The sequence below is a fragment of the Manihot esculenta genome, chromosome 15 (assembly GCF_001659605.2).
Source record: "Manihot esculenta cultivar AM560-2 chromosome 15, M.esculenta_v8, whole genome shotgun sequence".
Taxonomy (NCBI): domain Eukaryota; kingdom Viridiplantae; phylum Streptophyta; class Magnoliopsida; order Malpighiales; family Euphorbiaceae; genus Manihot; species Manihot esculenta.
Genome location: NC_035175.2, coordinates 1,774,246 through 1,795,483, shown reverse-complemented (window position 1 = coordinate 1,795,483; position 21,238 = coordinate 1,774,246). Strand labels below are relative to the sequence as shown.

The following is a 21,238-nucleotide window of genomic DNA, read 5'->3' as shown; positions in this document are numbered from 1 at the left end:
AAATGAAGGCTTAAAAAATCCAATTATTATTGAGTTGAATATAGCCATTAATTAATATATATAATATATATTTCTTCAAATATATTTATACATATTTCCTGTAGGTTTTTGTTTGTCTTGCCATATTTAGCTAACCTATTAAGTAAATTAACTCGGTTTGTGGCCCCCTATCAGCCTGGAGCTAAACTCGGGATATATATATATATATATGGGTGATCTTGTCAACATAAGCAAGTGTGAAATAAAATAATGTTAAACAGGGAGAAAATAGGCAACCTAATAATAAAAGCAAGATTATAATTGCAGTGCAGGGGCACGGGCAGGGCCATTGAAAACCCGTCGAATCGGTTATGGGGGAAGTCCTAGTTGTGCACAGCAATAGAGGGGACTATAAATACCATTAGACCAACACAAGTGATATATATACATATATCTCCTTGTCACAATAATCCATTCCACAAAACCCATAACATATTCTACAAAGTGCTCCCTTATCACACGCCTTTTTTCAATTGCAAATACAGTAAATGCTTCTCAGTTTATGCATATGTATGTGCATGAGTGTTTATAAATAAATACCTGCGTGTGTTGCTCAGCACAGGAAGCCAAATTGCTTCGCATACTTTCATCTCCCATTCCTTACAGCTTCTTTCTTCTTGTTTTCTTCCCCTGCTGCTCACGCAAAAGAGAGCTTCTCTCATTCGTTCGATATCTCAGAGTTTAAGAGACAACTTTAATGACATTGTGTTAAAAGTGGTAGTGATTATAAGGTAATTTTAGTTTTACCATACTACAAAAATAAAATCATCTTAATTAATTTTTAGCATTTTTATGTTAATATTGATGAATGTCAAATTACTTTGGACAGGTACAATTATTGGGTCTAAGTAAACAGTGAATATGATGCTTTCGGCTTCTGTCCAAAAGCAAATACAACCCCTTGTGAATTTTCAAAGAGCCATAAACATGGAGCCTTTCTTCCGCAGAAAAGATAAAGTTGTGTTCGTTGTAGGCCCAACAGGCACTGGTAAGTCACGTCTTGCAATTGACCTCGCAGCTCGTATTCCAGCCGAGGTTGTCAATTGCGACAAAATGCAAGTTTATAAAGGACTCAACATTGTGACTAATAAGGTCACTGAAGAAGAGTGTCATGGTGTACCTCATCACTTGCTAGGTTTCGTGGACCCTGATGCCAATTTCAATCCTAATGACTTTTGCCATCACGCGTCTGAGGTCATCAAATCCATCATCGCACGTGATCGCCTACCAATAGTTGCAGGCGGTTCCAACTCTTTCATCGAGGCGTTAGTGAATGATGATCCTGAATTTCGATTGAGGTACGAATGTTGCTTCCTTTGGGTGGATGTTTCTTTGCCTGTGCTACATTCATTCGTATCTCAACGAGTTGATCGAATGGTAGAAGCAGGATTGGTTAGCGAGGCGAGAAGCATTTTCGACCCCTCCAACACTAATTACTCACAGGGACTTAGGCGGGCAATCGGTGTCCCTGAATTGGATCACTATTTCCGGAACGAAGCAACCGCGGACGCCAAAACGCGAGCCAAGCTGCTTGACGCAGCTCTTGCAAAAATTAAAGAAAATACTTGTGTGCTAGCTTGTCGTCAATTGCAAAAAATCCATCGACTTTACAACCAGTGGAGCTGGAATATGCATCGCATTAACGCTACAGAAGTGTTCCTAAAGAGCGGGGAAGACGCATGGGAGAAGCTCGTGGCGGGGCCTAGCTCCATGATCGTGGAGCAATTCCTTTACTATGAGGATCATATGGGGACTACTGTACCATCAAAGACCGCGCCTGTGATGGCTTCTACGGTGATGCCAATTCCAATTCCAATTCCTATTCCTGCAATGGCATCGGCGGTGCCGATGACTCGATAGAGGGCTTACTATGTGTAGAGACTCATAGTCTTGATTGGTCTTTCCTAAGAAAAATTAAAATTAAAAAAAATTACAGCGTGGTATTTTAAAGGAAGCTTGTCTATGCGGTGTTTAGTGGCTACGTTACCGTTTTACGTAGCCGATAAAGAGCTGCTTCGGTGGGGACACCTTTCTCTTGTGTAATTTACGGAAAAAGGCAGCCGTACAGCTGATAAAAGCAAAATGGAAATCGGAGCTGACCCTGTTGTACACCTGCATCAAGCATCATACAGCAGGCTTCTCTTCCAATATGATATTATTAATTTAAATGCAGGAGTGAGAGTTACCGTGATTGTGAGTAATTAAAAATTTTCCCTACTATAGTAGATTGGAAATATCTGAAAGGTGTGAAACTTCCTATTTTTCCTCTTTAATCTTACTCCTTTATTTACTCCATATGATTGATAAATCACCATGTCTAAAACCTGCAACGTGGGACCAGAGTGTATTATTTGATGGAGGGATACACGATGTAGCGTCAAGCACTGATGTTGATGGAGGGATCAGCGGTTTTGATTGAACATTGTAAACAAGCTGGTTGCTCAATGTAACATGCAAATGGGAATCTTGAAAATGGACAAAAAGAAAAACGACAGGTTTATTTGCTGTGTGACCTATCAAAAAAGTTGTCGTTTTCAAGCTACAATGATTCTAACTGAAGAATAATGGTGGGCTTTTATGCCCACTCACCACCCTCCATAATAAAGGTATTATAACTGAATGATATTAGAATTACTTTTTAAATTATAGAATTGGTCAGACATCGAAGATTCGAAGAAAGACAAAAAAGGAGACCATGATTTCTAAAGCTTGTTGTTCTCGGTATCCATCTTCTCATTCTTATTCTTCCTCTTGTTTCTTTTAGGCTTCGTTTGAATGAGCTAAAAACTGACATTTAAGAGAGAGAAAAAAAAAGAATTTAATTATTATTCAATTAGCAAATCAAATGCAAACATCACATTACTAGAAAAAATAGAATTTCTGGTTATCCCATGCCATGGTAACAAAAGGGGAGAAGGAAAAAAAAAAGGGTTTAAATTACTATTTTTGTTGCAAGCATCAAACTATTGAGAAAATTGTTCTCAAAAGCTTATTGAATAATTATTTGCTTTATTTTTAAGGAACAACTTCAACTGGTACACGTAAATGTGTTCTTGTTGCTCCTATCATTTCATAACTAAAAAAGATTCACATTCACTTTCACATTGATTTTTTTTTTTAGAGGAGAAAACTATTATTCATGGAGCATAATTTTTGTGGTTGCATTATGGTAATTACATATGCAGTCTGTCGGAGTTTTTTTTTTTATTATTATTATTATTATAAATAGAACGTATTGGATTGGCGTGGAAGATTGGCAGAGATAATTGAGTGAGTGCTCAACAAAATTACAGTAGAAGAATGGGGTTTTAAGGGAATTCAAAGCTAACAATGATCAAAACAGGAACATTTATAAAACTACATCAGTGGTACGTAGCTCAAGGGGAAAATTAAAAACAATATATACATACATATAATGCCGTGTGCTATCCCTTTTTTTAAAAAACTTTTTTCATGTCTTTTTATCTGGTTGTCCTTTGGAGATAATTACTATAAAGTTTTTAAAATTTTAATAAATTTATTAATTTATTTTTATTTTAAAATCACTCAATTAAAATAAATATATATTTTATAAAATTAAACACTTTTTTATCTTCATAACTATTAGTCAATTTATTTTAATTTTTATTAAAAAAATAAATAATATGGATATTTAACATTATATAAATTAAGTGAATATTTATAATTAAAATTATAGAAATTAAATTATATACATATTTAAAATACTTAATAACTTTTTAATAAAATGACTAAAAAAATAAATTTTATAAAAATTAAATAATTTTAAAATAAAAATAAACGAATAATTTTTTTTATAAAATTCATAGAGTTGATGATAATTTATCCATTATCCTTTTTGTGCAATGATCAAGCATTTGCTACCGGTCATATTTTCTCAAGAAATTAAATTTTTTTTTTTTATCAAAAATGAAAACTCACCCACATTATACTCAAATCAAAATCATAATAATTTTAAAAAAATTTTTTGATAGTATATAAGTCCACGCACTATCACGATTTTTCTCTAAAAATATATCTCTTTTATAGATCTAATTTTTTAAAAAGTGAATTATTATTAATTTTTAATTTTTTTTAAAAAATTATTAACTTGTAAATATTTTAAAATCGTTTAATGAAAATATTATTATATTTTATAAAATTTAACTATTTAGTATTTTTTATTAAAAAATCTTTTTTATTATTTTAATTATGTGTATTATTTAAAATATATAATTTTAAATATTTATATTATTTAATTTTTCTAATAAAACTGAAAATAAGTTGAATAATGATTTCTTTAATATATTAAAATGAATACTAAAAAATTTAATTTTATAAAATGTATAAACAAATGATTTTTAAATAAAAATAAATTAATAAATATTCTAAAAATTTAGGATGTAATAGTAATATTCCATTTTTCTTAATTAAGGATGGGATTTATTATTTAATAAATGCAGTGTTTGAATATATAATCGGGTCACGTGAAGAAAACAGAAGTTATATATATAAACTTGATTCTATATTTAATTAGATTGATAATCATAATATATTGTCTATGTTTTTTAATATCGCTAAACAAGCAAATAATTTAATATAAAAATTTGAGAAACCTGAATTTTATTCGGTTTGATGTGTTTATAGATTATTGACACATACTACTTACTTGAGTTACTCAGTTGAGATTAGATCAATGTGGAGGAAACTCTAACATATTCAGGCTCTATCGAAGGTTTTGAATCTGGTATAGCGGACTTACTTTAATACTATTTCATACTTGGTTAATTTAATTCGTAGGAATGTCCAAATCAGTGAGTATTGTCATGTTTGTTCTAATCAAAGTGAAATGATAATACATACTCTGATTACTTGCTTTTTTACCCGTGATTGTTGAATGATGACTGAATCTGGTTGGCTCTTCCTCCACATGCAGTCGTTTAGTGATTGGTTTATTCGGGTATGCAATTCAGTTTCTGTTTCTACTTTACACATGGTGGTTATGATAGTTTGGCATTTTTGGAAGAATAAAAACGTTGTGGTATGGAAGCATAAAAGGTGTCCACTTTATGTTGTGATTAAGCGTGCAAAGTCTCCTTTTCAATATTGGGAGGAGACTAGAAGTTGCAGGGAGTTGGTTGTTAATATTCCAGTTTGCGTCCAATAGAAAAAGTCACCAATCGAAAATTTTAAACTAAATGTTGATTCTGCATTATTTTTACATTAGACTATGGGAATAAATTATGTTTTAAGGGAATTGAATGGTGAGTTTATTGTAGCACGTTAACAACGAATTCTTGGTAATTTTGATGCTTCTACGGCTGAATCCATGACTTTTAGGAGAGTTTTAAACTGATTTAAGGATAGTGATTAATTATCGATTATTGTGAAGTCAGACACTCAACTTTTAGTTCAATCTATAGCCGATCCCAATTATCAGGATTTATTATCATTTAGTAATCTTGTTTTTAATTATAAATCTCTTATCTCAGAAATAATTTATATTTTTTATTAACTTTATTCGTAGGTCTACTAATATTAATACTCTTACTTAAACTAACCGTATTATTCTGGTCCCGATTGATGTTTTTCTCATCCCTTTATTGTATTTATGAGTTCAACGTTATTAAAATTTAATAAAATTTACGTTTTTATTAAAAAAAAACTAATTACAAGGTTTTTTGGGCCATAATGAAAGAACTTGCAACCCAATTTAGGCCTCATCGCTTGGGCCTTAACCTTAATAGACAAGTGGGTTGGGCCTCAGATTTCAGATGCCGTCACTTCTTGTTCAGAGCTTTCATGTTTCAGACATATTTCCAGTTGCCGCGGCCGGCGGTTTCAGCTTTCTGGTCTTGAGGGTTTTGGAGTTGCGATTTTTGGATGGCAATGCTCTATACACCTCCAGTTTCATCCGCTCTTCTCCCACCTCGCGTTCTCTTTCCAAACTCGAAATCCCTATTGTCTACACCCTCAAATCCTTTTATATTCTCAATCTCATGTTCCATTTCAACCGATAAACGATACCCATCTCGCCGAATCAATTGCTCTGGCTCCAGCTCTTCAATTGAATCCCATCAACCTCCATCGACTATTGTCTTCGTTAAAGGTATATATTTTGATAAGGATTTTATGAATTGGTATTGATTGTAATTCATTTTAGTTCTGGTCTGTTTCATAGCAAAAAATTGAAGGCATTTTTATGAATCCACATTTCCCATTATGATGTATATGAAATCTTCTCTGGTATGCTCAAATGGGCTTTCATAAATGCACAAATTTCTGCAGAGAATGACCATTCGACTGAAGCCTTACACTCTGGTTGATGTAGGGTTGCCATTATCAACATCCGAGGGAAGTTTGAAGAAGTCATTTTCGCAGTTTGGGGAGGTAAACCGAGGTATTTCTCTGTACCAACTTCCATGAATATTCACAAACACACACACTTGTCTGTGTTGACAAGGCCTGTGCAATCGGTCGGTTCGGTTCCGAACCGAACCGAAAAAACTGAAAACCGAAGTGTTAAAATTTTAAAAACCGAAAAAACCGATTATGATGATATAACCGAACCGAACCGAACCGAAATCGGTTCGGTTCGGTTCGATTCAAACCGAAATCTGCAATTTTTTTAAAATTTATCTATTCGATTCGGTTCGATTCAAACTGAAATCTGTAATTTTTTTAAAATTTTCTATTTCTAATTTCAACAAAATAATACAATAAATATTTTACATAAATTTATCAATAAATATTGCCTGAATACACAATAATAATACTTAAAAAGTCTATATACAGCCATATAAAATTTAAAAGTACATATAAAATCAGAATTCAACATAATAAATTCGCCACAACATGTGAAATCCACAACAATAAATTCAGAACAAAATATCATTCCACAAATAATTTTTAACAAAATATTAAATCCACAACAGCCTTCAACAGCATATTTGAATCTGATCCCACAAAATGTTGAGTTGAAACTTGAAACATATTTAAAAGACTGAAATTTGCATAAAAAAAAAATATTTAAAAATCACTTTGATTCCTTGTCATGAAATAAATTTAAATTTTTAATAGTTAATCTTACATCTATAATGTAGGAGTAGAGCATGATCCACCTAAACCATAGGTGATTCCAACAAACTGTAATTCTGCAAATAATAATAAGCTAAAAAAATTAATATATATATATATATATAAATATTTAAATTAACACAAATATGAAAGTGTATATAACATACCTTTTTCAAGCTTTTCAAGTTCCTGTAGATCTTCCTCAACATTTACTTGAATATTTAATGGACGAATTCAATCTTGCACACATATCAGTAACTCAACAATTTTAGGAGTTAGGGAACTCCTAAAGGAATCTAGCACTCTTCCACCAGTACTGAATGCACTCTCTGACGCAACTGTGGAAACTGAAATTGCTAATATATCTCTAGCCATTTTTCCTAGAATAGGAAACCTTTCAGAATTTATTTTCCACAATTTCATGACATCAAAATCCTCCTTTTCCTCTTGAATTGCCTCACTTAGATACACCTCTAACTCTGTTTTTGAATCAAACCCACCAGATTCCTCCAACTTCTGCTTCTTGTAGTGATGCTTCAAAAAGAATTTAGGCTTAGGGTTTATTGAACCGGTAGTAGAGCAACTCCCACTTAATTGTTGTGAACTATTATCATTGAATTGCTCAACATCAGGTTGATACATTTTTTTGTATTCATTGAACACATCAAATAAACAACTCTTGACCTTATTGAATAGCTCTACACCTTTCTCTTTACCATACATTTTGGAGAAAGAATACTCCATAAACTCAAATTTGTCACGAGGGTCAAGAACAACTGCAAAATAGATAATTTTATTCATTTTATCCACATCTCCCCAATACTTGTCAAATTTAACCTTCATTCTTTCCCCATGGATTTCATATCAAGATCATTGCTATTAATCCATTGATTTAAAATAAAGGCTAAGTCACTAATCTCACTGAAAAATAAGTTTGATGTGACATACCTAGAGCCCGAGATACGCAAAGTGAGCTCATAAAAATGAGCCAACATATCTGCCATCTTCCTAACTTGTGTCCAATCATAATAGTCAGGTATGCCATTCTCTCCCATATCAATTTTAAACATAGAATCTTGTGACTCGTACCTCTCAAATGTCCTTTTATATTTTTGAGCTGTATTTAGCATCAGGTAAGTTGAATTCCATCTAGTTGGCACATCTAAACATAATGAAGATTTGCTTTCAATTTTTTCATGAAGCACACACTCCTTAAATCTCTTCAATCTAACTGGAGAACTCCTGGTATATCTTACTGCATCTCGTACTTTCATCACTGAATCATTCACATCTTTTAAGCCATCCTGGACAACTAAATTGATGATATGTGCCATACATCTTATATGCAAGTAAGTAGAGTTAGCAACACTAACACCCCAATTAGCAAGCTTCTTTTTCAAATAAGATATGGCCACATCATTAGAACTAGCATTGTCAACTATAACAGTGAACACTTTATCCAACCCTCACTCTAGCAAGCAAGTCTCAATTGCTCTACCTACTGCTTCACCTTTATGACTTGAAATGGGACAAAAATTAATGATTCTCTTATGCAACTTCCAATCATTGTCAATAAAGTGAGCAGTTATGCACATGTAATTAATGCGTTGCAATGATGTCCATGTATCTGTAGTAAGACTCACTCTTTGACAATTTTTCTTAAAAAAAGATTTCAATTTTGATCTCTCCTCAATAAACAAGTCATAACAATCACGTGAAATTGTCCAACGAGAGGGAATCCTAAATCTAGGACAAATTGCATTATCATATGGACAAGGGCCTTCCTAATTGCATTATCATCATACTTCCAAGTAGTAAGAGTGCCTAAATCATTCACATCATTATCACTTGCATTTTTTTGCAATGATAATTGTGCTTGTCTAGTCTTAATGGAATGTGGATGCTTTTTGCATGAATTAAGGTGATTCCTAAGTGCAGTGGTTCCATTTCTTTTTGGATCACAACAAAATTCCTTTTTACAGTAATTACACTTACCTTTTAATTCACCTTCATCACTAACGAATTTTGTGAAGTGATCCCAAACTGCAGACCTTGGCTTTACTGGTTTTCTCTTTGCTTTTGATGATGTGGTTGTTTCTGTTGAAGCGTCCGTATTAGTTTGATTCGAATCACTAGTACTTTTTTGGAGCATCTGATCATTTTGTGACTCCATGATTCACCTAAAAAGTAACAAAAATATTCAATTGAACATAAGCTTAAATTAATTAATAACAATAGAAAAAAAAGAAATTGAAAATAATATTTTTTCTTACAAATAATACATACTAAACATACAAGTTTTATAGCTTAATTAATAGCAGTCTGAAATAATATATACAACTTCTAAAGAGGAAAAAGAAAAAAGAAAAAAAAAACACTACCATGCATCATTAAGTTTCTGTTTGTTGTGTAGTGCACTTGTGGCAAACAACATAGTATTATTCTTGTGCCATTAAAATGGTTAGAATGTCACTAGAATTTTTTTCCTAGTCATATATGTCAGTCACAAAGATAAATAACCGACCCTCACTGTCCAAAGTTTTCCTGTAACACTCAAGTTGATCATCCTGCATTTCATCCCTCAAATATATATATATATAAAAGATGTCCACATCCTCACAACCATTAAAATAGAAATCAAGCACATGCATTAATTCAAGAAATCGCACAAAATAAATAATTATCACTTCCTCGTGAGAGTTTACAGTCACTGAAGTCAGTGTATGTGCATGTGAATTAATACTCAATAGGCAGTGTTATGACTTATGAGAAATTGGGAATTAGTTATAACAACGAAAGCTAATCCAAATCCTTTAACAAAGCTGACCCAAGTCCTTCAACAAGATCCAAAATCCATAGATAATTAATCTCATACAACAAACAAAACCCAACCAGAGAGAAGCAAAGCACCATAGTAAACACTATACAATGCAAGAACTCAATAAGCAGATTCAATTTTTTAGCAACAAAACAAAAACCATACCTCAAATTATAAGCCAACAGAAGAGATCACTGAAGAGGACAGACAGTCGACAGTCGACGGTCGGCGGTGACAGTGACACTCAGCAAATCAATAGGGACTACTGGACTAGGGAGGGAGGGAAAGAGATCGATAGGGAGCGAGGGAAAGAGATTGATAGGGAGCGAGGGAAAGAGATTGATAGAGAGCGAGCGATTCGTGACTTCTTTCAGCAGATCGACGGGAAGAGGGCGAGCGATTCGTGACTTCTTTCAGCAGATCGACGAGAAGAGGGTTCGTGACTTCGTTCAGCAGATTGACGGGAAGAGGTTGATGGTCATGGTCGACGAGAAAGAGAAAGAGAATAATGGGATTAGAGGATTCGTCGTCGTTAGGGATTTTAATTTCAACTTTGAGTGATGTGAATAAGGGTTTCGTTTCGGGCTGGGGGGAGGGGAAATTGGGAAGGGGGAGGGGAAATCGGGAATGGGGAGGCGAACGCCTGGGCTGAAAGGGATAGAGGGTTCGGGGTGCTGGGTTGGGTATCAGAGGGGGAGGGGGAGGGCTTGGGCTCGGGCTTGGGCTTGGGCCTAGCCACGAAATCGGTTATTTTGGTTTGATCGGTTATTTAACACGTTTAAACCGAACCGAACTTAAAACCGAATAATTTTAAATATACTAACCGAACCAAACCGATCATCCCGATTAACCGAACCGAAAAACCGAAATCAATCAGTTCGGTTCGGTTTTTCGGTTTAAACTGAAATATGCACTCCCCTAGTTGACATGACATCTTTTATCAAGTGCGTGTACATTGAGATCATATATCACAATATAAGCACATTGATACCATCGTCGAAGTTAGAACTTTCTACAAGGGGAAATCTTGTATAGTGTTGCTCAGCTTCTTGAAAGACCAGTTAGGTTTAATAAAGTTTATCAAAATTTGTTGTGAAGTTTTGTTTACATGTAGAAACTGTTTAGAATCATCTCGGTGTCAGAATTTTGACATGCTTAAAATTTACTATCTACGTCAGATTGAATATTACTGGACACCTTTCATTTGCTAGCATCTCTCTTCATTGCAAATGATGCATGGGAGACCGTTATGTTGAACTACAGCTCTTGCATGATTGGGTTACAAGTGTAAATTATTCTTGCACAGTTCGTTTCTGAATAATTTCTGATGGCTAATTTCATCTTACAGCCAAAATTGTGTCAGATAAAAAAACTAAGCAATCTTTAGGGTCTGCATTTGTTTGGTTTACCAATGAAGACTCTGCCAAGCTGGCTGTGAAGGAAATGGATGGAAAGGTATTCAACTTAGTGAACTTTTGATGAACTCGTGATTAAAGTGAAAGAGGAACCCTTTTAATGACTTGGGAATTGGTTGATATTCAGTTCTTTGAAGGAAGGTTTATTTACGTTACAATTTCAAAACCTGGTGCTTGCAAAACTTCAGGGAAGCCAACAACAACACCGTACAAGTTCTGATATGAACAACTTGCAGCATTCCATTTCTTCTTCTCTGATCCAAGAAGTGGGAATGTCCTCAGAGCGTATCCTTCAACTTGAATGATCGTTAGTCTCAAGGTCAGTCATTTTCAAAATGGATCAAACTCAGCTAGATCATTTTAACCTAGTGTTACACTGCACAATGAAAACCCAAGTATAGGTAGATGCTTCACTTGCAAATTTGCTATATGTATTTGGTAAGTTATCTACGCAGCATTTTATTTCATTATTCTTGACTCAGTCCGTACTTTGTAATGCAAACATTTGCACCATTGTTGTCCAGATCGGATTTATATGGACATGTAACCTAAATGCATAGGTTTCATATGGATTCTACCGTTATTTTACACTACAGTGCAGATCTATATAAATTTGGTATATATAAGTTTTTGCCCACACATCAATATGTAGGCCTTAGTCTAGAGACAAAATTGGCTAAAGGTTGAGGCCCCGGAACCAAGAGGTGCCAGGTTCAAGTATATTTTTCATTCATATTATTGGTTGTTACTTGTTAGATTAAGTTTTTAATTGTAAAATGAATATGATGTATGGCCTATCTATAGTTAAAAGGAGAGGTATTCTATGCGATGTTTTGTGTTTGGGCCGGGTCTAAACAGTTTCACATTCAAAATTTCTATTGAGCTCAGTCCAACTCATGCGTGAATTTATTATGTGTAGAGCATCAGCAAAGTCTAGATGCGTCTAACAACTCCGGAGATTTCTGCAAAAGCTTGTGATCAAAAGTCGATGTTTAGAAATCATACATCTACGTTTAATTCTTTTAGTCAAAGTTACAGGGGATGGGAGCAGCCAACTCCAACGGTCAAAATTACTTATTCTAACCACTAAATTAGGTGAGGTTAGTTTACTAAATTTCGTTTTTTTTTTTAAAAAAAATTATTATGTTGGAAATAAAAAATTTTATTTATTTTTAATTTAAAGAAAATTATTTCAAAAGAAATAATATTCACACATGATTATCATTTGTGTTTTTTTTTTTTTAAGAATGACTTATTCTAAACGAGTCTGTACGGTTGAAGTAGATAAAATAAATGTAAAAAGATATTTCTTGCCAATGGAATAGGGATTTAGCTTTGAAAATGTGCTTAAGAATATTAAAAGGGAAACTGAATAGCAAGTCTTCTTTTTCTTTTTCTTTTTCTTTTATTTATTTATTTTTTAAGTAAAACTATTGATTGTATTAATAAAATTTCATTGAACAAAAAGAAATATCATCCCAAAAAGAGAGACGATAATATGAGCAGTTATTACGACAAACCTATCTAATAGAAATATCAGTTCTAGAGTCTAATAAGCATTTACAATCATTCGGAATTAAATTCCTACATAAGATAGTTTGGCAAAAATGCTCCTCAAGTACCTGTCTAAACCCCTGCATAAGATAATTTGGCAGAGATATTTCTCTTTCTTTCTCATCTCTCGAGTATAAATCATTAAAGTCTCCCGAACTTGTACGAGATAAAACTCGAATATGGTTTCGTCGCTTTTGCGATTTCGAAAATCCATAATAACTAGTAAATCTCCATTGAACATTATCTTCCGAAATAATCGAATCAATAAAATTTGAAGAAAAGCTAACAACAAAAACAGACATATGACTCTTCCACACTAACAAAAGATCTCCTTTAAATCCTTATCTATTCACTGAGAAACAACTATCAAATTACTAAAAAAATTTCATAAGAGAACTAAAAGTTTTTATTTTTATCAAAAATAAAATGTATTAAATTGTATGTGAGAAACCTCCCCACCATATAGAAATCATAAGTGACGATCGGAATATTTCTGAATTTCTTAATAGGGACACCAATATTATTTTCTTCATCGATGGTCAATTGACACATATTGTCTTTCAAAAAGTTAGGTTTAAGAAAGAGGAAAAAGCGAGAGTATCAAGATACAAATAGACCATAAAGAAAAATTTGCGTCGCAAGTCGTTGCCATAGAAATTCAGCAAGTCCTTATTTTTTAAATGTATATAATAGAAAGGGTTTAATAATACTTGCATCTAAGATATTTATTGATTAATATTGAAATACAAAATTTTTATTTATAACTAATTACTTCTTCAACTAAATAATAGTTTTAAAAAATATAATATTTTGTATAAAATTCAACTATTAAATGTGAAAGTTTTCATTAAGTTTACTTAAGTATTTAATACTTTATTTTTAAAATTAATTACTTATATTTTATAATTAATTTTTTTATTATCTAATTAATTATCTTTAATTGATCAACAGGGATTCTAAATATGAAGTCAAATAATCAAATTACATGAAAAATATATTATATAATTGATTGTAAAATTTATCTATTATAATAAATTATGGTGGCTTGTTCTAAAATATATATAATTAAATTTTATTAAAAATTTAAAATAATAAAACAAATATCAAAGTTTATTGATGAGACCTGCGTTGCACATCCCTAACTCATTAAACCAGCCCCACCATCCAAACTGCATCAAGAGGCCGCCATGTAATTCACTCACAAAGTTGCATTATTAATTTACCGGTTACACTCTTCAACAGCACTCGGTCCCGATTAGTTGTTATTATTTTTGTTTTGAGATTATTAATTATTTTCATTATAATAATTTATTAAAAATAAAAAGAGTAATGTTTTATTTTATTCATTTAAAATACTAATATTTTGAATAAAAAGAATAATCTAACTTTATGAGACCGTGAAATTACTACTACTAAAATAAAAATCATATACCAAATTAAATAAATCATTTTCATATCACTCTATATATTTATTTTTTATTTAGACTATTCATATTATTAAAAAATAATATAAATAAATTTTTATAAATTATAAAGAGATTTATAATTTAATTTTTAAATGTTATTATTATTTATAAGTCAATTTTTATATTTTAAAAAAATTAATTAAAACATTTTATTTTCGTTAATAATCTATTTTTTTCATCCATTTTCACCTTTACTGTATGAAAAAAGACTAAATTGTCCCAATCTTCTCAATTATTATCTATTTCTTTCAATAACTCTATAACCTTTCATTTCTATCTCTCTTGCTCATTCATCGCCTTCTTCTTCTTTTTATCTTCTCCATCGATTCTCATTCACAAGCCACTCGATTTGGTAAATGGATGGGCATTCACATGATTTGCTTTTAAATTGATGAAATTTAAAAGCATTACAAGCTGTTTGATGAATATGTATAAATGTTGTGTGAATAGATTGATGAAATATGGGTGAAGATGAGCCTGAAAATACAGGTTTTTTAAGTTGTTCATGCAGTAATTCATTGACGGTATTTTGCTTCATTTGTTAATCTATCTTTTGATTATTTTGTAAGTTCAATAGATTTGTGATTGGAATGTTAATTCTCAGTGTAAATGAATTTCCTTAGGTAATTTGTTTCAATGATTTTTTTTAGTAATTTGAATGAAATTATTCCTGAGCACTGGGTATTGAAAGATTTATTTGTAATGAATCAAATTGAATAATTTCTCCCGGATATTAGAGATTCAAAGTTTATTTAAAAGGTGATTGATTCTTGGATTATCTCAATGGTGTTTGATTTGGTTGTAATGTGTAATTTGTTCTCAGTGAAGGTGAAAGAAGAATCTTAGGTTGTCATTTCTTTTCTCCCAAATCGATGCATTCCATTCTTAGCAGTGGTTCCGATGCTGATAAAGTGTTATTTTATTTGCTAATTTTTGCAATTCTTGTTAATTTATTCGGGTATATCTTACAAGAGAGTAAATTTGGATTTTATTTATTTTTATTTGACTAAAATTTTTAACTAAAAATGAATGGAAGGATTAATAGATGAAAGGTTGAACTGTTAGCTGAAACAAAAAATTAAAGACGTTTTAATTAATTTTTAAAAGTGTTAGTAATACAATGATAATTTTAATTTATTATAAAATAATTTTACTAAAAATTGAAATTTGATATTAAATAAAAAATAAATTAAATTACTGCCGAAATTTTTATTCAAAACGGACTTAGAATAAATATGATTATATGAAATGCATATTCTCTAGAGAATAACAAAACTGATACGTTCTACTGTTAAACAAAAAAAAAAACTGATACACTTTGAGATCCAAATCTTCAAAATTTCATAATCTCCGATTGGCCTGTACAAGATGCATCTGGTAAATGCGGTCATGGCCGCCAGGATGGTCACGATGCTAGGCCAATCGAACGGCGTCGGAGCAGGGATTCCTTTTGGATCAGTCTGGTGGTTCATTTACGCTGGCATCTCCTGCATACTCGTCCTCTTCGCCGGTATCATGTCCGGCCTCACGCTCGGCCTCATGTCCCTCGGCCTCGTCGAGCTCGAAATTCTCCAACGCAGTGGTACCCGTTCCGAGAAGAAACAAGCAGGTCATCCACTTCACTTCTATTCAAATTGATCTTCACTGTTTTTTTTTAAAATTTTTTTTATCATTGAATTTTGCTTTACTCACTTTCTGTTCTCCTTGATTTTAAAATGTTTTTACTTGAGCTTTTATAGTGCGAGAATGATATTGAATTTATTTTACTTTTGTTTTTCGAAATAATTAGCTGCTATTCTTCCCGTGGTTCAAAAGCAGCACCAGCTTCTAGTGACTTTGCTGCTATGTAATGCTGCCGCCATGGAGGTAATTACGTGAAATTCCCTTGATTAAGTTATTATTATAGCCATCAAGTGCAATTTTTAAAACATGTTTCAGAGTTTTGTTGAATTCTACTTTTTTTTTCCCCCTTCCTAAAAGAATTGTGAGATTGGGATGTGAAAGGCTAACAATTGATGCATGAAGCAAAAGTTAGAAGAGTAATACGAGGGAGATTTAAGATGTTAAGTACCCCTCCTGAAAGCATAAAATCTTGAGATAAATGGTTATGTAAAACTCTACAGGAGACTGACACTGTTGCGTTCATTGCCACCACTGTTGATGCCCTACATGCTAGGGCCTGTTTGTTATCGCTGACTGGTGATATAATTTCTGTTTATGTGGTAAAAACCATTAATTGGAGTTTCAATGAAGCTGATTTGTTTTTGTATGAATTTAGTATAAACCTATTTGGGGTGAGGTTTCTCCTCCAAAAAGTTTAAGGACTGAACCCTACAATTTAATATGAGGTTGAATGAAGATACATTATCAAGTATTGCACTTTGTATGGTTGTTTGATTTCTTCATTGTGAGCACTTTCTGGAGAAATAGCTTTAGTTCTATTTTAATGAGTCCAACCCAAAAGTTATGCTTTTTAGTTAAAGGATCATAAAATGGACTAACTGAAGGAATATGGACCTGAGTGCAGTAAAAAGAAAAGAAAAGATGGAATCTGAAGCTAAGATTATTTAAAAAAGAATTGACTAACAATATGATTATGAAATTTGTTATCGTAAATGTTAGTAAGAAATTATGCTGCGAATATAAATGTTTTATTCTAATACAATTGCACAAAATTCTCTAACTTGTAACCATAGCTATTGACTTTGTTTTTGTAATTGCAGGCTCTTCCTATATACCTCGATAAGCTTTTCAATCAGTATGTTGCTATAATACTTTCTGTGACATTTGTTCTGTTTTTTGGGGAGGTATGTATTCTATAGGTTTCCTAGGATAAGCCATACTCTCCCTTACTTTTTTATTTTCTTTTGGGTTAGGGAAGGGGATATGTTAGAAGTTGACATTTTTTATTTCTCAGGTTATTCCACAAGCAATATGCTCCAGATATGGACTTGCAGTAGGTGCCAATTTTGTATGGCTTGTGAGAATTTTGATGATTATTTGCTATCCAATAGCATATCCCATTGGAAAGGTAAATAGAAACAAAGTGTTTGCACAAACTCAATTTCAGCAAGGTGTATCTCCAATTATGTGATAAATGTTTAATGATTTTGGAGTTTGAAATTGCGGAAAGATGGCCTAAGTTCTACAGAAACACATGTATTTTACATATATATAAGATTATTTTATTAGTTTACATGAATTTGTTGCCTTACATTTATATCATTACATAATCTGTTTTACCAATGCAGTTGGTTTCTAACTTGAGCTGAATTTGAATAAAACTGATTGAACATACCCAAAAGATATGTAGCATGAAAAGTATAATTTTGCTTGAATAACCTCTCCTAGCTTCTAGTTTTGTTTAGTCACTATGTTGGTCAATGATATGCCCAGGTGTTGTGTTCTTACATGCAACATACCATATGTAGCTAAGGCTTGTTAAGAACTCTAATTTAGCATCTGTTTTCTTTTTGAGTTCCTACAGCTTTTTCCTTCTCTGACCTACGAGATTCTGGCTTTATTTTGTTGATGATCTTCATGAGGTTTTAAGGATATACATAAAACCTTCCTGTATTCGAACTTTCCCCCCTCCTTGTTTGGTTGCAAAATGAGTTCTTGGAAGTAAGGATCTGATTTCTAATTTTATCTTCCACCAGCTAAAGAAAAGGAAATAAAAATATAATGCCTTTCTGAACCATGTTCCTAAAAATAGATTGGCTGATTTCATGTTTTGTGGTCAGGTTTATCAATCCTTGCTCTCTTATTTTTGGTTAATTAGGCTCCAAGCTCCAACTGGAATCTTTGCTCCTTAACTCTATGAAATGTGTTGTTACAGATTCTGGACTGGGTACTGGGGCATAATGAAGCATTATTTAGGCGAGCTCAGTTAAAAGCTCTGGTTTCTATCCACAGTCAAGAGGTAACTAAGAAAATTGCTGCTGGATTTATGCATATAATGTTGTTACTGAACCACATAAAAAATTTAAACATGATGAAACTATGCAAATATTTCACATAATTTATGTTTTTCTTTATGATATACTTCGCCCTTCTTTTATATTTAGGCTGGCAAGGGAGGTGAACTCACGCATGATGAGACAACAATTATTAGTGGAGCACTGGATTTAACTGAAAAGGTATGCATTTGATGAAATTAACATGTTGGCAGATATTGTTTCTTTGTTTCATTGTTTGTTATTGTGTCACCCAAGAAGAAAGGTCAAAAACATAAATAGAAATAAAAATTACAGCCATTTTATTTCGCAAGAATTAAAATAGATTAGTGGTGTAGTTGTTTCATGTTGTTACGTGTTTCAACAAGCATCTAACTACTTCTATCAAGATTTAATTTTGTATTGATTTCTGTGCTAGAATTTGTGATCTGAAGGGTATTTTGTGGATAATTTCACAAAAGCTTCTTACTTTTTATTATCATGCCTGCTTGTAGATCATAACTGCAATGTTACTAATGTTATTTTGCAGTATGTTTCTCCACATAACACTTTGTGTTTCGTTTTTAAATTTTACAGACTGCTGAAGAGGCTATGACACCTATTGAATCCACTTTCTCATTAGATGTCAACTCCAAGCTGGATTGGTTAGTCTTGCTTCTGATTAATTATTGTTGACTTTACCTTTTACTACTTGCTACATTATTTTTACCATCGTATCTTCTGCTTAACCTTACACTTATCCACTTCTCCTGTTTATTTTTTTCTTTAAAAATAATTTAACTTAGGGAGGCAATGGGAAAGGTTCTTGCTCGAGGGCATAGCCGAGTTCCTGTGTATTCTGGGAATCCAAAAAATATTATTGGACTTCTTTTGGTGGGTTTTGTAACTAATCATTTTTTACAAATTTCGATACTGTACTACTATAACCAAAATTCTTGATATATATCATCTGAGTGTAAGTGACTCTATTCATTTGCTTTTTTTCCTTCCCCTTTCAATTCCCATTGGAATTAGGTGAAAAGCCTTCTCACTGTACGACCTGAGACAGAGACTCCAGTCAGTGCTGTTTCAATTCGAAGAATTCCACGGTGTGCTCATTTACTATTGTATTCTTTCTTTTATCTCTTTGTAATTTTTCCCATGAGAAAATATAGGATGAGTGTTCATGTGTGGGATCTTTCTCCAGGGTTCCATCTGATATGCCTCTGTATGATATACTGAATGAGTTTCAAAAGGGTAGCAGTCATATGGCAGCTGTTGTGAAGGCAAAAACAAAAACCAAGGTTCCTATGCCAAATGGAGAAAAACTTGAAGAAAAAGCAGCTTCTGGGGATTCCCAATTGACAACTCCATTGCTAGCGGAGCAAGATGAGAAATCAGATACTGTTGTTGTTGATATCGATAGGGTTTCAAGGTCATCCAATATAAATAAGCAAAACTCTTCACAGCGTAATGATGCAACAACCAATGGTTTGTCCCAACCATCAGAGGACATTGAAGATGGTGAAGTTATTGGTATCATCACACTGGAAGATGTATTTGAAGAACTTCTGCAGGTAACTTATAAGCCTTTCACATCATGCCTTCTGTCAGTCAATGTATTTTAGTTGCCATCACCCCATGTGCTAATGATATTCTACATAATGCAGGAGGAAATTGTGGATGAGACAGATGAATATGTAGATGTACATAAAAGGTATCCTGGAGCTGCAAGACTAAGATACTAGTTGTGAACTTGTGATGCTTGCAATTGCCAAAAGATTGAAAATATTTTTTACTTTAATATTTTGTAGAATCCGTGTTGCTGCAGCAGCAGCCGCATCATCAGTGGCCCGAGCTCCATCAAGTCGGAGGCTGACAGTTAACAAGGCAGCTGTAAGTGGAAATCATATATGAAGCATTTTCATTTTTTTGTCAGTATGCTTAACTTTTGAATGCAAAAAGTTAGCGATGACCTTGTCACCTCTCCTTGAATGCTGCATGGGCAGGATCAGCTTTTCATCATGTACTTTTAATCGTAACCAAGTCTCCATTTGGATCCAAATGGTTAAAAGAAATAGACAGGAGAACTGCTATTAGTACACATGTTTGTATATTGAAGTCATATATAAAAACTGTTGTGTTCATGTCCCATTGCATATTTCTGGCTACCATTGAGAAATTTAATTGTGTCAAACAAATGCATCCAGTTGGGAGTTGGTGTTTAAGAAAACCATTCCAAAGATCAAGTCTTGCTGTTGTTTCTTTTGTGTTCCTGTCTTGAATGGCGCTTCTTTTGTGCGTCCATCTTGAAATATAGGCCTAAATCTGTAATCGTCTCTTGTTAAAATTCCACAGGGTGGCCAAAGCAAGCCAGGGCAGACCCCACGGAAATCTGAGAATGATTCAAGTACCCCTAGGTTACTAGGAATTGCTGGAGAGCCACTTTCTGGAAACAGGAGATGAGAAATGTATGCAGTTGTGTGCTTATTGCAACAGCTGAGAAGAGAGGTACTCTTTGTCCATCCTGCAATAAATATGGAATGAATGCTTTGTAATATATGAAAATAGTGTACTGAGCAGACGATTATTCCTTTCAGCTACATGCTCTTCCATTGCTGTTGTTTTTGATGTGTGCTTGAGAAAGATCTGTGCATAGACTCCAATTACATTTTGGAACCACTAGAGATGATAGATTCAGGTTTTTTTTTTTGGTTTGTTGGTAAAAAGATTTGAGAAGGATCATATTAACAAATTGGTGGGGGCCTGTATGTTGATGTACCCTCGTGTTGAAATTTGAAATGAAGTTCAATTGTGTACGAGCAGTTCCTATTGGAAAATCGAAACAACGAAAAAGAGCATTTACTCGGTTTGTATCTTGCGTCTGGTTTCGAGTGTTTGTGCTTCTAATTTTTCAATACTGTCTTCTCCGTCGTA

At 33.0% G+C, this 21,238-nt stretch overlaps 3 protein-coding genes across 4 annotated transcripts; all 3 read left to right on the top strand.

Moving 5' to 3' along the window:
• The first annotated feature begins 374 nt into the window (after positions 1-374).
• Positions 375-2,395, top strand: LOC110601521 (adenylate isopentenyltransferase 5, chloroplastic). Its single transcript, XM_021738676.2, has 2 exons — positions 375-770; positions 869-2,395. Exon 2 carries the CDS (start codon positions 901-903, stop codon positions 1,897-1,899), a length of 999 nt encoding a protein of 332 aa, XP_021594368.1. The 5' UTR covers positions 375-770; positions 869-900; the 3' UTR covers positions 1,900-2,395.
• Positions 2,396-5,836: 3,441 nt separating this feature from the next.
• On the top strand, positions 5,837-11,934 carry LOC110601891 (glycine-rich RNA-binding protein 4, mitochondrial). Its single transcript, XM_021739279.2, has 4 exons — positions 5,837-6,145; positions 6,368-6,436; positions 11,280-11,386; positions 11,474-11,934. Exons 1-4 carry the CDS (start codon positions 5,920-5,922, stop codon positions 11,564-11,566), a joined length of 495 nt encoding a protein of 164 aa, XP_021594971.1. The 5' UTR covers positions 5,837-5,919; the 3' UTR covers positions 11,567-11,934.
• A 3,691-nt stretch (positions 11,935-15,625) lies between these two features.
• LOC110601888 (DUF21 domain-containing protein At4g14240) lies at positions 15,626-21,120 on the top strand. 2 transcript variants are annotated; one of them, XM_021739273.2, is made up of 14 exons: positions 15,626-15,975; positions 16,156-16,232; positions 17,090-17,173; positions 17,284-17,397; positions 18,205-18,288; positions 18,434-18,505; positions 18,899-18,966; positions 19,108-19,195; positions 19,337-19,410; positions 19,509-19,878; positions 19,972-20,018; positions 20,116-20,197; positions 20,660-20,812; positions 20,902-21,120. In XM_021739273.2, the coding sequence occupies exons 1-13, from the start codon at positions 15,735-15,737 to the stop codon at positions 20,765-20,767; spliced, it is 1,509 nt and encodes a 502-aa protein (XP_021594965.1). In that variant the 5' UTR covers positions 15,626-15,734; the 3' UTR covers positions 20,768-20,812; positions 20,902-21,120. The 2 variants fall into 2 exon arrangements, with proteins under 2 accessions (XP_021594965.1, XP_021594963.1); XM_021739271.2 differs by having other exon boundaries at positions 20,660-21,120.
• Positions 21,121-21,238: the final 118 nt, after the last annotated feature.